Here is a 16,192-nt window from a genome sequence, read left to right as displayed (position 1 = left end):
GCCTAAAACTCGCTTACACCTTGAATTTGAACCGACCATGTTATTAATAGCTTTATTTTATGAGTGTTAACAATTAAATTAAAGGAAGGTGCACATCACTTAGCTAGCTAGCAGCCAATGCTAATATGCTATTGCATATACGGAATAACATTTTATTTGGACGGTAAGCCTACAAATAGGCTACACTATATTGCAATCAACATACGGAGTATTTAATATCCCGTCAAAGTACGAAGAGTGGTACTAAGATTTTTAACAACAATGATATACGTAATATAAGAGATTCGATCTCATGTCTTAGGTTGATTTATAGATTTGTACTTATATTTCATCTACATCATTTGTTGTTTGTATAGTTTTCTAAAACTAATTTTAACAACTAATAATATCACTAAATTAAACAAAATGAAATTGAGAAAAATGATATTTTTTTTTTTTTCATTCTATATAGGTTTGCTTTTTAGAAAATATAATGAACAATTAGCTAAGTTGGTTAAAGTCTTGATAGTGATACCAAAATCGGATATCAAAACACGCCCAACTCTTGATGGTGCTCTATGCCTACAAATAATATCGATCATCACTAAAAGTTGAGAATCATCTTCTTTCTTTTCTACATAGGTTTTCTATTAGTTAGAATTAAAAAATGAATGGAGATAACTTAGGAAATGTCACCATAAATATTTTGTTTAATGAAAATGCGTCAATTTCTAGATGATATCGTAAGCACCATAAAATCTAACATCGGGCCGTGATATCTTTAATTTACTTTGTATTATCTTAAGTTATCTAAACTTATTCAAAATGATATAAACTTATTTTATTTGAGCATGTAAATATACTTGTATAATATATGGAGGAAAATGACGAAAGAATAGTATTGTAGTTCTTTAGCCAATCTAATCAAATCCAAACTCAAACCATACCATACCATCCCATTTACATTCTTAAGCTGAGCATGGGAACTTGTAGGTTGGTTGGATGATTTACCCAAAGATGAATTGCAGCATTGGAAGAAACATAACTATACTGATACTTCGATGTAGCAACTTGATCAATTTAGCTTAACATAACAAATCAGCCTTGACAAGCTAAAATCGTACCCCTTTCACTCCAACTCGAACCACCACGACGACCTGTTCCGATTTACTGAAAACAACTGAAATGAGCTGATTGGATCTTACTGAACTAAATTGAATTGTTTATGAGAGAAGGATATTAGGAACTGCATTAAACTAATTAGAGTTACAATGAACTGAATTGAATTGAAATTAAGCTGAATAGAACAGACCCTGACTCATCTATCCTATCCCCTAAAAGATGAATTCATGCTTCACGGATCAAATTACTAGTTCCAAGCTAGCTCAAGCTCATTTTGACCTAATTTTACAAAAAAGTGACCAATTTATTGACCCAAAGTCCCAAACACCCAATGGCCACCTCTTGAACATAAAGCTCCCAAAATCACAAAAAACCTCAAACTTAACTAGTTAACTAACCCGATTTCAGAAAATAACAGCTCATCACTTTCATTTCAACTTCACTATGCAATTCGATGCAGATTCTTCTGCATCAACAACTGCAACGAACAATCAATCTCCACCCCCAATTCAATGGCCGCAAGATGGAACCCTAACCCTAGAATGGGTCCTTAATCTAATGTCCTCTTTCGATTGGTCTTCACGTAATCTCTCTCCTACTGATCTTCCCTCCATTCTTCCGGTCCCTGATTTTGATAAATTAATCCTTTGTGGCTCGAAGATTCTTCACAAAGAGCCCAATTGTGTGAGAATTGACGACGTTTCTTCCGATTCTAGGGTTGTTGTTGTTGGAGATGTTCATGGGCAATTGCATGATGTAATTTTTTTGCTGAATGATGCTGGATTACCTTCTGATAATCGGATTTTTGTTTTTAATGGCGATTATGTTGATCGAGGTGCTTGGGGGTTTGAAACGTTTGTGTTGCTTTTGGCTTGGAAGGTCTGTTCATGGTAGTACCTTTTTATCTTTCTGAAATTTACTCATTTTATTTTCAATGTTTGCTTTTATACTAATTTGATTTTGATCATTTTGTCGGTGTTTTTTGAATTGAGGTTGAAATTAATGTTATATTGTTCTTATTTTTGATCAATTTATATTCATGTTATTCGGTTATTGTACATTGGAGTTTAATTGTAGTTATCAAGCTGGTTGCTTTACATAGTAAATGGTTGGGACTTGGGATGTGCTACTTAGTTTGAATTTGATTTTGATGAATTGGCTTGGCTCTGGTTAATTTGAATTTGTAATATTAGTTCATTTTCATTTTGGTTTCGGGTCATTGTGCTTATCTGTTATCACCACATAGATAAGTGCTATAGTTTGGTGGCTTAGGTAAATCTCTATGCTTGTTTGGTGAGTAATTCAGACTTTTGAGAGACAGAGATCGGGTTAGCTTGTATGTGTTATCTTCTGTATCTAGAGATATTTTGCCTTTTGAAGACGATATTATATACCGATATATTATAGATCATACGTACTTGCCCTATTTCTAAGGGTTACGGAAATGCACTCATTGAGTTATTGGAGAGAGATTAATAAGTATACCATATGTAATTCGGTAAATGGAAAGCTAGGTTGAGGATTGGAAGTTGGTAAGATTATCTTAAGGAAGATCAAATGCCAAATTTAAGGAATAGCTTGGACTTGTAAACTCCTATGTTGGAGCTTAACTTTGAGTATAGTTATTAGCATAAGTCAGTTGATGAGCTGCCTGGTGGTCTTTTATGGATTCTCATTCATCTTTAGTTACATTTGCTTTGTCTGGAGCATAGGAGCAGCAATGTGTTGTGGACTTGCGGATGGCGTGAAGTTGATGTAGAGGGCAGATTCTTTTTAATTGTTAATTAGCTTGTATGAGCTCATAATGTTGTTTTTCTAGCATAAGTGGTCAATGCAATTTATAGATGGACAACTTAGGCGGTCTAAGATTTTATTAATTGCTTTATTTATTTATTTATTTTAATTGAGGTGTTGCGCTGAACTTGGGCATCTATAAATGCCTCGGAGGAGTGAAAATTGGGATTTTGGGTTGGGGGGGGCATTCTTCATTCATTACAATACAATTTTCTTTTCTAATTTTTATTTTATTTTCCTTCTTGTTAATTCATTTTTATGCATTCTTGTAAAACAACATATTTCCTTTTCAGATTTATTTGCCCAATCGAGTATATCTTCTCCGTGGAAATCACGAGTCCAAATATTGCACTGGTGTTTATGGTTTTGAAAAAGAAGTTATGACCAAGTATGGCAGTCAAGGGAAGCATGTCTACCGCAAGTGTTTAGGTTGCTTTGAAGGACTTCCTTTGACAACTGTTATAGCTGGTCAAGTTTATACTGCTCATGGAGGAATTTTCAGGAGTGTAACTGCTCCTCCGTCCAAAAGAAAACAAGGCAAGAAAAGAAACCGGAAGATTAGTATCAATTCTGAGGAAAACTCTGATGACAAGTTGTCACTTGGCTCCTTTGAGGAATTGTCTAAAGCTCGAAGAATAGTTCTGGACCCTCCTTGGGAAGGTTCAAATCTGATACCCGGTGATGTATTGTGGTCGGATCCTTCACCGAAACCTGGACTTTCACCAAATACGCAGAGAGGCATTGGACTTTTATGGGGTCCTGATTGCACTGACAATTTTTTGAAAAAGTTCAATCTGAAGGTGACTGCCAATCTTCCTATTCTCCTAGTTTTGATCAGTTTTTAACATAGTGCAAAATGATAATTTAACCAGTAAAACAATGGAACGCATAGGTCCCCTTCTAAACATTGGAAGTCGTACATTGAAACCACTGCTTGTGAATCTTGTGATTCACGGATGCAACATCATTACATTGAAGTTCCTGGTTGCTATGACATTATTTCATCAGCTCAAAAGAGACAAAATTAATTTCAAAACTTATCGTCAAATATGTTAGCACCTTGAGTAACTGGAGAAATGCTGAGTTTTAGTTATTTTAAAAGCTGAAGTACTAAAGAAGCATTCTCCTCTGGATCTTTACTAGTTTCTTTGTGTGTAATGACTACCATAACAGGCCACTAAGGTTGCGCAGTGGTCAATGTGATAAAATAATAGCCAGTAGCAAGTATCTCGGCATGATTCTCCAAACGATGTCACATATTGGTTCTATACCAGAAATACTACTTTTCTGTGGGTCTATTAGAGCCACTCTTTATTGATCAGTTAACGATAGTGAAGTTGTGTATTGAGTCCCCCTAGGGCCCTAACCATGCATCTGTGTATCTTGACCTCCTATATCCGTGATGAGTGGTGCTGTTGTGTTTTCGATTAAGCTTCTTGTTCCATAATGATAAGAGAATACCCTGACATTCAATTTAGCACTTTTGATGGAGATTAGATGGTTGTCTCTGCCAGCTCATTATAACTGTTGGGTGCAAAATTTTATGTCTTATTTAATATGCCCTTTGCTTTTGAAGTTTATTGTTAGTGACTTAGCGTGATTGTCATTGAAACATTTGCTCTATTTTCTCTGGCCTACCCAACTAGTTGTAACAACTGTTTACTGAAGTTCTAGTATTGAAAATACCGTTGATGTTTGTTTTATGACAGTTGATTATTAGATCACATGAAGGCCCGGATGCAAGGGAAAAACGGCCAGATCTTGCAGGAATGGATCAAGGCTACACAATTGATCATGATGTGGAGTCTGGAAAGGTTATCACTCTGTTCAGTGCTCCAGACTACCCGCAGTTCCAGGTAATTTCCATTCCTCACTTATCCTGCCTTTTCTATATTTGTCTTCATGTATGGTATGTTTTGAATTCTTATAGTTTGAATTTAGGATACATATGTCATCTGCTCATGCTTGATGTTCCTTTTTTGGGAAGTTTGTCAAGGTTACTGATTAAAGCATTCGTATGTAAGCTCTTGTTTCTGTTGTCATGGAGAACATTCTTCCATGTGCTACCTCCTCATCATGGGCTATCAACATTACTCGATGCCATGCTTTTTTTGATATTTTAAGGCAACCTGTGTTGCATTTTCCCCTGCATGTGCTCTTTATCTGTTATAGGTATTCATTCTGTATCCTTATTTAAAAAAGCAGCAGCATGCATCTTACTACACCTTAATGCAACTAAGTTTTTGAAGGGATTTGCTTTTTATTCTTTTTAATACAAAAATAATGTTTTCCAAATTATGTTTTCTGGAGATCCTCCTGGTTTATACTCCATTTGTCTTACCTTAAGTTGTTTAATTATGATTGAAGAAACAATGTAATTCTTTCTGATTGAAGTAAGGGCAGAATTTACATATTTTTGCTTTCTAATAAGTTAAAATCCTGTACCTTAAGACTTAAGAGATATGCTCCTTCTGTATCGAACAATGAGCCACAGTCTAGCCTTGAGAGAGTGAGGGGGAGGGGGAGGGGGAGGGTGAGGGTGAGTGAGTGAGTGAGGGAGGGAGCCATCCTCTAGGGGTGTGTGTTTTTGTTTTTGTTTTCCTGGTTAGTGTGGATGGGGTAAGGTCTCCCCTTACAGAGTAAAAAGAATCTAGTTTTATTGATGAAGCTTGAACAAAAACTGTCAACAGGTGAATGGACCATGTGGCTTTTGCAAGTCTTTTTGACCCTGCCTTGATGCCTAGTTGTTTTAAACATAGAAGATGTGAATGAATTCAGTTACTTCCTTTTTTTTTTTTTTTTTTTTTTTTTTTTTTATGCTGGTGCGAGTTAGATGTAAAAGCTCGTTTAAAAAGTTGGTATATCACTACTGATGATTGAAATATCAAGAGGCAGTAGGAAGCTTTTTAAAGTGCTATTTTTGGTGTGCAGTTGCATGTGTAGGTCATGTATTATTAAGTTGAAGACTGCCCTTAAATTTTTTTGGAGATTTGGAGTGCTCTGTATTGGAACTAAATGATTAATTTTACAACAAATTTTCTTTTATTGCAGGCAACAAAAGAGAGATATAGAAATAGAGGAGCATATATTATGCTGGAGCCTCCTAATTTTGATACTCCGATATTCCACAGCTTTGAAGCAGTCTTGCCTAGACCAAAGGTACTAATTGTTCTACAATTGATAAGTAAAACTGACTGTTTTTCCTTGGGTGATATGGTGCATAGCCTGCATTAGAGGCAGTGCGCAATATGAATATTTTGTAAATGTATTAATGAATGGCCTCATTTGTATGCTCCTTTCATTTGACCTTCATCTGCATCTTTCAACTTTTTAAACGTAATTTTCTTCCAATTTATACATTCATTATTCAGAACATTGCTGTTTGGAATTTTTGTTATGTTTATACGTTACCTTTTTAGTGAATTTATATTATATGATCTTTGTGACAGGCTAATCCCTATTATGACTTTGAGGAAGTGTTGGATTCTGACGAAGAACTGGACTTAGCATCTATGGTGCCCTCCTCATGAAGGAATGCTTCCCCTGAAGAACATCACATCTTTGGTATGTAGATTAATTTGCCTCTATTTTTTTTGCATTTTTTGTTGTATATAAGCAGCTGCAGTACAGCTGCTGTGCCCCATTAATCTATTTGTATCACTAGCCAATAGGAAACCTTGGAGGAGTGTATAATTGTCGGCTCACATTGAAGTTTTTGACACTGAAGGTGTGGCTTTTGCTAGAAGAAACAATAATCTTTCTCTGTTTTCCAATGCTTTATTCTGTTGTAATTCTTGAAGTAGTGGGTTGGTGTATGTTTTACTGTGCTTAGAGGTTAATCAGTACTCCATATTATTCTTTAATCTTTGTGCCATAAGTTGCCTAGTTGAACTTAACTGTGTACCGGAGTTTTGTAGTCTTGCATTCTTGCATCAGTATTCTCATCTGTGTTTTTCTGTCATATTGAGTGAAATATACATGCAGATGTGTTTGGATTGCATTTCTTCTTGCTGCTGTGTAATTCTTAGTGCGTGTAAGGATAATATATAGCCTGCTCTACTCTCTCCGTACAAAACACCTCAATGTTGCAAATGTAAAAGCTTTTTTTTAAAAAAAAAAAAATTCTTGATACTTGACAAACTTTTTTATTTTGACACAAAAAAAAAAAAAAAAAAAAAAGATACTGATTTTGGCATTGCTTGTGTTAGGAGCACAAAATTTGTGCTCTCATAGTGAGAATGCAAATATTATTTTTCAGAGTGCTAAAGTTACTTTTCGAATGAAACCCCACATGACGTTTTGCTTGTCCTTCAATGTCGAAGAGGCAATATCAAGACTCGTTAACCCTTTGTAACAATTTTTCATCGATATGATAATAACGTCCACAAGTATATACTTCGTATTGATATTTGATATTATACGATGCTATTACTTGGTCTGTTGCCTCACATTAAAAATCACGATATGTCATCGATGTGTACTTGAATGCTAAGTCATTGTACTTCGTATCAACTCATTAGTTTCTTATCAAAGCGAGAGATAACTAGTCCATATCAATGCTTAAAACTTAATACAGGCTAAACTTAATTAGAAATATGCCATGTATGTATCGTATGATTGGATTAATTGCAGTACATTAGTACATTAATTATATGGATGTGAAATGTGGTTGAAAGGGTATTATCAGATCAAAAAATTAGATCATCGACCTGTCTTTCGTTTTCCTCACGAAATCTTTCATCGACATCTAAAGGTTTCACAAAATTATTTCAAAGAGTGGGACAATATAATGTCGCATCATAGTTAAAGACTTGGAAAATGGGGTATTGAATTATACCAATACTGACGAGAAAGTCCAAATATTCCCAATTTCTTCAACACCTCATGGCATCTTTACGTCCTCTGTTTTGTGGCCATTTCAAGTAAATATTAATTTTTGTTTTTGGTAAAGATTAATACATTTTTGAATCAGTGTATTTGCTCTACGTGTGTCATAATATACTACTTCATGTTTGATTAAATGGATAGGTATACATATGTACTCGTACTATTTAATTTAAATATATTCCGTATGAATATGTAAAATAACACATATTTTCCCAACTTATTAAAGGTGAAAATAAATCATATTAGAGGTTTTTAGGAATAATTTAAACTTCCTTTTAAAAAAAAGAATAATTATTCAAAAAAAAAAGGAATAATTCAAACTGAAAATTAGTTTGTTTTTTTAGACTGAACTTTATAGGTTTAGGGTTTGTTCACATTTACTGAGCTAAACTGAACTGAATTGATTGGAGTCGAGCTGAACTAAATTGAAATGAATATTTTATGAGAGAAAGAAATTAGGAGCTGAACTAAACTAAACTGAACTGAAATTAAGCTGAAGTGAATAGGCCCTTAGATCGCATTGAATTTGAGACTAAATATAGTATTTATTTCGCATCCGTTTTATTCAATTTGATTCATAGCAATTGTTGAGCAACCCTACCTTTGATTTGGGTGGACCTGCAATTTAAAGTGAAGGTATATTGTTCATTTTCCTATCACATCCATTTTCCTTATGAAATATCATAAAACTTCTTCCTTTCCTTTCTTTTAAATCCAAATCCTCTCTACCAAGTAGGTTGTTACATTAAAACACATCGTTATACATATATATTCTGTAATAATAAAACTTTGTCTTAGGTTTATGTCTCTCCTAAGTCTTAATTAATTACAATGTATAATAAACTTTAATTTTGAAAAAAATTTCTTTTCATAGGCCCCAAAAGGTTTACTCTATTAAATTCTCTCAAGCTCTATCATCTTATCAGTGTCAATCAAGCTCCTTTGTTAAATTAGCTACCCCATGGGTTGATGGACCTTGTGCTAAGTACATGAATGAAAAGCAAAGTTTACCCATCTCTAATGTCATGGTTTATAGATCTTTTGAATTTTCACTGATTAAATTAGCTTTTAGATTATATATCTAAGTAAAAATAACTAATTATGTTATGGATATAAGCTAATTTAAATGGTTAAAAACTTAAAATGTTACAGATGATATTCACAGTGTGAGATTGAATTATGCATGTTCGCATCATCTACTCTCTGTGACACACTTACTCCTTGTGACACTAATATTCATTGCTACAACCACAAAAAGGAAGAAGAAATATGTAGCTATTGCACGAAAAAGGCCTTAAATACTTTAGGACCCGCACTTGGACGATAGGCATGCATGTCAATTTGTCGTCCAAGACAAAGGGTCAATGGCGAAGAATGCCAGATACACATGAAAAAAAAAAATGGTTAAGTATTGAGTAAATGATTTTGGGTAGATCTATCTCCCCTAACTACCAAGATAAGGACCTTGCATGCATACATAAACAGGGTTCTATTTTTCAATCAACATAACAACACAAAACAAAGTTCCTACTTTGGTTAATAATAGCGAGCCCTTTCAGCGTAGTTGGGAAACACTAAATAGTATATAATCCTATGACGAAGGATATCTTTGTTCAAAATTAATTGTCATATTAATAGTATTATGCTTTGTATCATCTACAGCGGAATAATATAGCAATAAAATTCAAAGGCAAATAGTATTTTGTCCCCCAATATTGCTTGTAATTTATTGACAGTTTGACACCAATGTTTTTAAATCTTAACTTGTATGTATGCACAACTTTAATAGCTCACTAATAAACTTTAAAATGGTATGAACTTCGACCACTTTGCCAATTCGGTGCATGTGCTGATGTACAAATGTACCCATAACAAATTAACAATATCTTATCAATTTAGTAATTTATTATATGATCCAAATCATATTTTATCAACAACGACAAGATTAGATTGATTTTCAGTAATTTATTGGAGTAATTTTATTGAACTCAATTTTGTAAAAATGAGCTTTTATAGTATTAAGGCCCTGTTCTCTTCACCTTACAAAAATAATATTAAGTAAAAATAATTTCAGTTCAGTAAAAATAAGTTCAATTTAGTAAAAGTAATTTCAGTTCAGTAAAAATAATTTCAGTTCAATAAAATTTAGTTTTCTTAATGAAGAATTATAATAGAAAATCAGTAAAAATAATTTCAGTTCAACAAAAATAATTTCAGTTCAATAAAATTAATTTAAGTTCAGTAAAAATAATTTAAGTTCAGCAAATATAATTTTGTTTCAATAAAAATAATTTCAGTTCAGCAAAAATAAGGTGAAGAGAACAGGGCCTAACTATTAAGTTTATATTGTTTTAAAACAACCTTTCAAATTTTTTATGACAAACTTAAACCTTTTTTTTTAAAAAAAACATAAAATCTTACTCTAACTTTCGGGTAAGCTACAAAAGGAGTAAAATTTGCAGAATGCTTTCCAATAAATATGGTACTATAATAGGTACAATCCCATCTTTTAACCTTTTTTTTTTTTTTTTTTTTAACAAGAATCTTCCAACTTAACTGACGGAGGATGATTAATCTGTTGAATTTTATGCTATCAAAAAATTAATTAGCTTAACATATATGGAAGTCCAGTTAATTAACATCTTACACTTCGTATAATTTTAGAAATGCTTTAATTTTTTAGGTGGTATAAGCTCAATCATATTCCACTTTAACTCATGGGACCGGCCCTTTGTCACTTCTATACAGTTAAGCAGTTTCATATATTAATTTCAAATTTCAAACTTAATTCTCTTTATTATTGGTGTTCTAGACTTCTATGTATTATAATTCTTGATCTCATTGAATAAAGGCATTCAAAAATTATCCTGTTTGTTGGCAAAAAAAAAATTAATTAAAAATAAAATTGAATGCTCCTTGGTCTTCCCAGTCGATTATTAAAATAGTGATATAAATTATGTGTGTTTTACGCTGATTTAATTGGTAATCTCAGCTCTTTAAGTAATACCCAATACATGCAATTGAATTTCAATTCGTATGCATTTACAAAGAATATATGAGTAAACCATGCTCAATTAATGGATAAATCGCGATTTTAACACTCACTCCATGGCTCCACATATCATGAGAAAATGAAGTAATTTATAATTTAGGGTTTTAAATAGTAGAGCATGGATGGATCAGTTTAAAGATCCTTTATATGGACTAATATAATGCCCGATGCAATATATGATAACATGAAGAAAATAATAATTTTTTTAAAATTCGAAACTACAACATCAAGTAATTAATGTACTAATTATTTTGTAATCAATCTCAATGTAAATTTTATTGAAGGGTCGATCTCAATCTCCTTTGTTTCAATCCCCACTATTAAGAACAGGGGCGGAGCCACGGGGGGGGGGGGGGGGGGGGCTGGTGGAGGCCCGGCCCCCCCGTGGCCCAACAAGTACTACATATATATCTATTTTGGCCCCCCTGAAGTAAGTAATAAATAGCAAGTATTTACACCATGTATCATGTTATTAGTTATAGCCTAGTTGGTTCTTGGAGTTTTGCATAGTAAGGGAGGTCTCAAGTTCGACTCCCCCTATGAGCTTTTTTTTTTTTTGTTTTTTTTTTAACTTTATCGTTTCCCGGCCCCCTTAGATTTTTATTCCTGGCTTCGCCCCTGATTAAGAATACTTGCTAAAGATTATGCATGGCCAAAGTTTTCGTACAAGGTTATTAATTCATTCTTAGTATTTTAAAAATGCATGAATGCATTGATATATACTTCAAATAAACAAATGATAGCACAAATTTAAGTACTACTAGCTAAGCTAGTTAGAACATATGATTAATATGAAATGACTTGAAGAGTATACATTTCATAACATAAATTTTATATGTTCTAGAATAATTAGTACATTTCAAAACGGAAAGAATATACATTATAATTCATAACCAATAATGTCCAACCAATTTAATTAGCAATGGTCCAAAAATGAATAAAAACTACTTCGTATGATAATTGGTTGAGCAATAATATATATTGAATTCTATATTTCTTTCTTTCTACTATAACAACCACATCAAACGCAATTAAATGCAATTTCAATTCTAGGGTTACATCTACTAACCAATGTACTTAAATCTTATTTATCCAGTAGCAAGCTTCAAAAATTCATGCCATAATAAAATGGGGTCCAATCTAGAAGGGTGGAGGTTGGAAGTTGGAGAATTAATCCTATGATTAGCAATTTGTGATATTGTTACATTATATATAAACTCATCATAGAACCATATTCTATACTTTTATTTTGTTGTTACTTGTTTAGTAACCCTCTTAAAACCTGAACGATATACACCGTGATGGATTTGGGGTCATGGAAAAATGTTCTCTCTCTTTTTGGAGTCATTTCTTTGCTCTTTTCTACTTGCTACTGCGACAAAGGTACGTATACATATAGAATTTTAATAATTATGAGTAACATAAATTTAATAATTATGTGTTAGGGATTTTTTTTTTTTTTTTTTTTTTTTTTCATAATTTTCACACTTTTCAAATCATCTATACATACAAGATTTTAATGAAGAAATCTTAATGTTCTACTTTAATACAAAATTATATTTTCAACTTTTTAATAATATGAAAATTTAACGATTTTGTGTACTCCATATATTATTCCGTAGAAGTTAATCGTTAAAAGTCTTATTTTAAAAGTGAACTTCCTAATTCGCGGTGGGGTATACCTGTGATACACTTGTTTATACTAGCTAACGATGAAAATCTCCAATTGTTAGAAGAAAAAGTACATTTACTTACATTTTCTGAAATTATAATTGTATGTAGCTCCAAATTACTCTTTCATGAAAGAAGCAACATTTGCACCACAAGTCTCATACTATGACTACATCATCATCGGAGGTGGGACCGCGGGTTGCGCATTGGCGGCCACCTTGTCCGAGGGAGCACACGTCCTTCTCCTAGAGAGGGGCGGGGCACCATATGGAAAAAAAGTTGTAGAAGAAATGAGTGGCTTTGGAGCCAACCTAAGCGAAGATGATGTTCACAATTACAACTCCACGGCTCAACAATTCGTGTCAGAAGACGGGGTGGTGAGTTCACGTGCCCGTGTGCTCGGTGGTGGTTCGGCCGTGAATGCAGGGTTCTATAGCCGTGCAGGCACAGACTACGTAGCCAAGGTTGGATGGTCAGGGTCCTTAGTGAACGAGTCTTATGCATGGATTGAAAAAAAGGTAGCATTTAAGCCTCCAATGTTGCAATTTCAATCGGCTTTTCGAGATGGGCTAGTAGAAGCTGGGGTTAAGCCCTATAATGGGTTCACATATGATCATATAGTTGGAACTAAGATTGGAGGATCTATATTTGATCACAATGGAAAGAGGCACACTGCGGCCGATTTGTTGGAGTATGCTAATCCTAATACAACCGTCGTTTATTTGTTTGCTACGGTTCATAAGATTATGTTTCGAACAAAAGGTAACACCCCTAGCCTCTTTTCACATTCCATTTAAACTTGTATTTTGGGCTGTCTGTAATTATTGACACGAACTTGATACTGTGATATAAATAAAGAAGTGAAAAGTGTTGCATATTTGGTTTAGTATCATAATATGGTTTTGATAATGATGCTTATTAATGCTAGAATTTAATTATAATTTACTAAAAATGGAAATTTGATGGAAACAGGGCAATATTCTCAAAAACCAAGAGCTCATGGTGTAATATTTAGGGACTCAAAAGGGATAAAGCACAAAGCATATGTAAAAGCAGGGGAAATGAATGAAATAATATTATCAGCAGGTGCATTAGGAAGCCCACAATTGTTGATGTTAAGTGGAATTGGGCCAAAACCCCATCTTAAGGAACTTGGGCTTGAGGTGTTAGTGGATCAACCAATGGTGGGCCAAGGCATGACTGATAACCCAATGAATGCTGTGATGATTCCTTCACCAAATCCTGTTGAAGTTTCTTTAATTCAAGCGGTTGGTATCACTGAGTTTGGTAGTTACATTGAAGCTGCTAGTGGTACAAACTTTGCCAATTCCATTATTCACTCAATGCCTGCTTCTTACAAGGTGATATTTCACTACTCTTATTTTTATTTAACTCATGTATAGTTATTTAACATTGATGCGTTACCTGGATATAATATTATCTAAACTTATTTTCCTAAAACATGTTTTAAAAGGTAAAAAGAACAAAGCTTTAATTGAAATTTCAAAAAACACAATTATATTATTTCTAATCTGGACTAAGGGCCTGTTCTAATTTACTGAACTGATTGGAGCTGAGCTGAATTGAACTGAATTAAAATGAATTGTTTATGAGAGAAGAAAATTAGGAACTGAATTAAACTGAACTGATTGGAACTGAAGTGAAATTAAGCCGAAGAGAATAGGCCTAAGTTTTGAAAGTTTGATTTCTTTTGCAGACTAGCCAACCCACAAGCAACCAAGAATACATTAATGCAGTAGCAAGTGAAAAATTATATGCTGGCCTAATACTTGAGAAAATCATTGGGCCTATTTCTTCAGGACACCTATTGCTTAAGACCAAAAATCCAAGTGACAACCCTTCAGTCACATTCAACTACTTCAAAGAAAAGGAAGATCTTACAAGGTGTGTTAAAGGGATGGAGACCATAATCAAGGTAATTAAATCAAAATCATTCTCCAAATTTCGGTACTCGGAATTAACAATCGAAAGTCTTTTGACCACCATGGTGAACCTCCCTCTCAATCGATGCCCTAGGCCGGCCAACGACACCGGACTATTTACAACACTTGAACAATTTTGTAAGCAAACGGTCATGACAATATGGCATTACCATGGAGGTTGTCAAGTTGGTAGAGTGGTTGATAAGAATTATATGGTTTATAATGTTAGTGGTTTAAGGGTTGTTGATGGTTCTACATTCTATGCCTCTCCTGGGACTAATCCTCAAGCTACGGTCATGATGCTTGGAAGGTATGCCACTAATTAATTATTTTTACATTGTTTTTACAACGTCTAGACATTAGTGATTGTGTGCGCGTGTTTTCTTTTCACCTGAAAGTAAATCTCGTATATTAACCTATTGATACAATTATTTTTGTTGGACTTTATCTGAACTTATTTCCTATAGGAGTATAGGACTTATCTTATAGAGTTAAGTTGTGAATTCGTAATATGAGGTAGATGGATTTTGTACATCTTGAATAGTGACCTATAGAGTTTATTAGTCCGAAATGATAAATGCAACCTTTGTGTGTGTTATATGCTACAAGAAAATAAACTAATGGATTAATTCATTTGTTATATGCAGATACATGGGAAGAAGGATTTTGCAAAGCAGAACTGCTGCATTAAAGAAGAAGAGTTTCATGGATTAATCATTTTAAAATGTCCCTTTTTTTTCCTTTTTTTTTTTTACCTCTTTTTCCTCTAACTTGAAGGGGGGAAAAAACTCAAATTTGTCAGAGAATTTTCATTGATAGCATACTATGTGTCTTCTTCCATTGTTAATCATATAACTGGAAATTTAGATCTGATTTTCCTTTTTAACCATTGTCAATTCAAAGAACAATAAATATTTTTTTTGCTTAAAAAAATGTAAACATGCTATACTATGAAGCGTGGACAAAACTTTACTAACTAAACTAGCTCGCATTTTGGATATGCTCAATTAATGTTCATATTAAGGAGACTTTAATCTTAAATTGTAGATTGGTAATCAATGCTTCAAAAAAGTTTAATGCTTGACTACCCTTTCATCATTGTTGTATGTAACCACAAACTAGGACATTGAAATGTAATGCCAAAAAAATAATAATAAAGACAAAAACTTACTATAAAGTGTACGGGACAAGTAAATTGAGGCATTCTACCACGGAAATAGCAAATAAGTAGATTCGTCCAACTTAATTCGTATCACATTACTAATTTAGATCACATTGTTATTACAGAAACAACTTAGATCACAATGGAAAATAGCAAATAAGCATATTCGTCTAACTTAATTACTCCGTATCACATTACTAGTTTAGATCACATTGTTATCACAGAAACAGTTTATACTATCACTATGGTAAGATTAAGGTGAATTGTAAGATTGGACTAAGTTTCAAACCCAACACCTGAGAAAATAAAACACCATTGGGTCTGTGATGGGCCAAAAAGTCCATCACTTGGGTATACTTTAACTAATTGGATCCTAAAGCTTAACAAATGCTTAAACTAACGGACTTGTAAAAGTACAACTGATGGCCCAAAAAAATTGACCCTCTTTAAGAGCCAGTCTGCCAGTCCGGCCATGTATTATATTGCTTCCTTCTCATAGTTGACTTTGACCGATGCCAAAATAACGAATAGTATATAACTACCTCCGTTTCATGCATATTATTTGCAACAATAAGACATTCT

General features: G+C 33.4%; 2 protein-coding genes across 2 annotated transcripts; both read left to right on the top strand.

The window, feature by feature from the left end:
• Positions 1–1,447: 1,447 nt before the first annotated feature.
• LOC145563156 (serine/threonine-protein phosphatase 7-like) lies at positions 1,448–6,786 on the top strand. Its single transcript, XM_081623586.1, has 5 exons — positions 1,448–1,980; positions 3,189–3,695; positions 4,605–4,751; positions 5,947–6,054; positions 6,345–6,786. The coding sequence occupies exons 1-5, from the start codon at positions 1,546–1,548 to the stop codon at positions 6,423–6,425; spliced, it is 1,278 nt and encodes a 425-aa protein (XP_081479712.1). The 5' UTR covers positions 1,448–1,545; the 3' UTR covers positions 6,426–6,786.
• A 5,186-nt stretch (positions 6,787–11,972) lies between these two features.
• LOC145563155 (protein HOTHEAD-like) lies at positions 11,973–15,380 on the top strand. Its single transcript, XM_081623585.1, has 5 exons — positions 11,973–12,217; positions 12,617–13,267; positions 13,478–13,866; positions 14,223–14,758; positions 15,096–15,380. The coding sequence occupies exons 1-5, from the start codon at positions 12,136–12,138 to the stop codon at positions 15,160–15,162; spliced, it is 1,725 nt and encodes a 574-aa protein (XP_081479711.1). The 5' UTR covers positions 11,973–12,135; the 3' UTR covers positions 15,163–15,380.
• The last annotated feature ends 812 nt before the right edge of the window (positions 15,381–16,192 follow it).

The sequence above is a fragment of the Chenopodium album genome, chromosome 10 (genome assembly GCF_948465745.1).
Source record: "Chenopodium album chromosome 10, dcCheAlbu1.1, whole genome shotgun sequence".
NCBI classification, from domain to species: Eukaryota; Viridiplantae; Streptophyta; class Magnoliopsida; order Caryophyllales; family Amaranthaceae; genus Chenopodium; species Chenopodium album.
The sequence above is the reverse complement of the archived record's forward strand: the minus strand, read 5'-3'. Positions and strand labels throughout refer to the sequence as shown.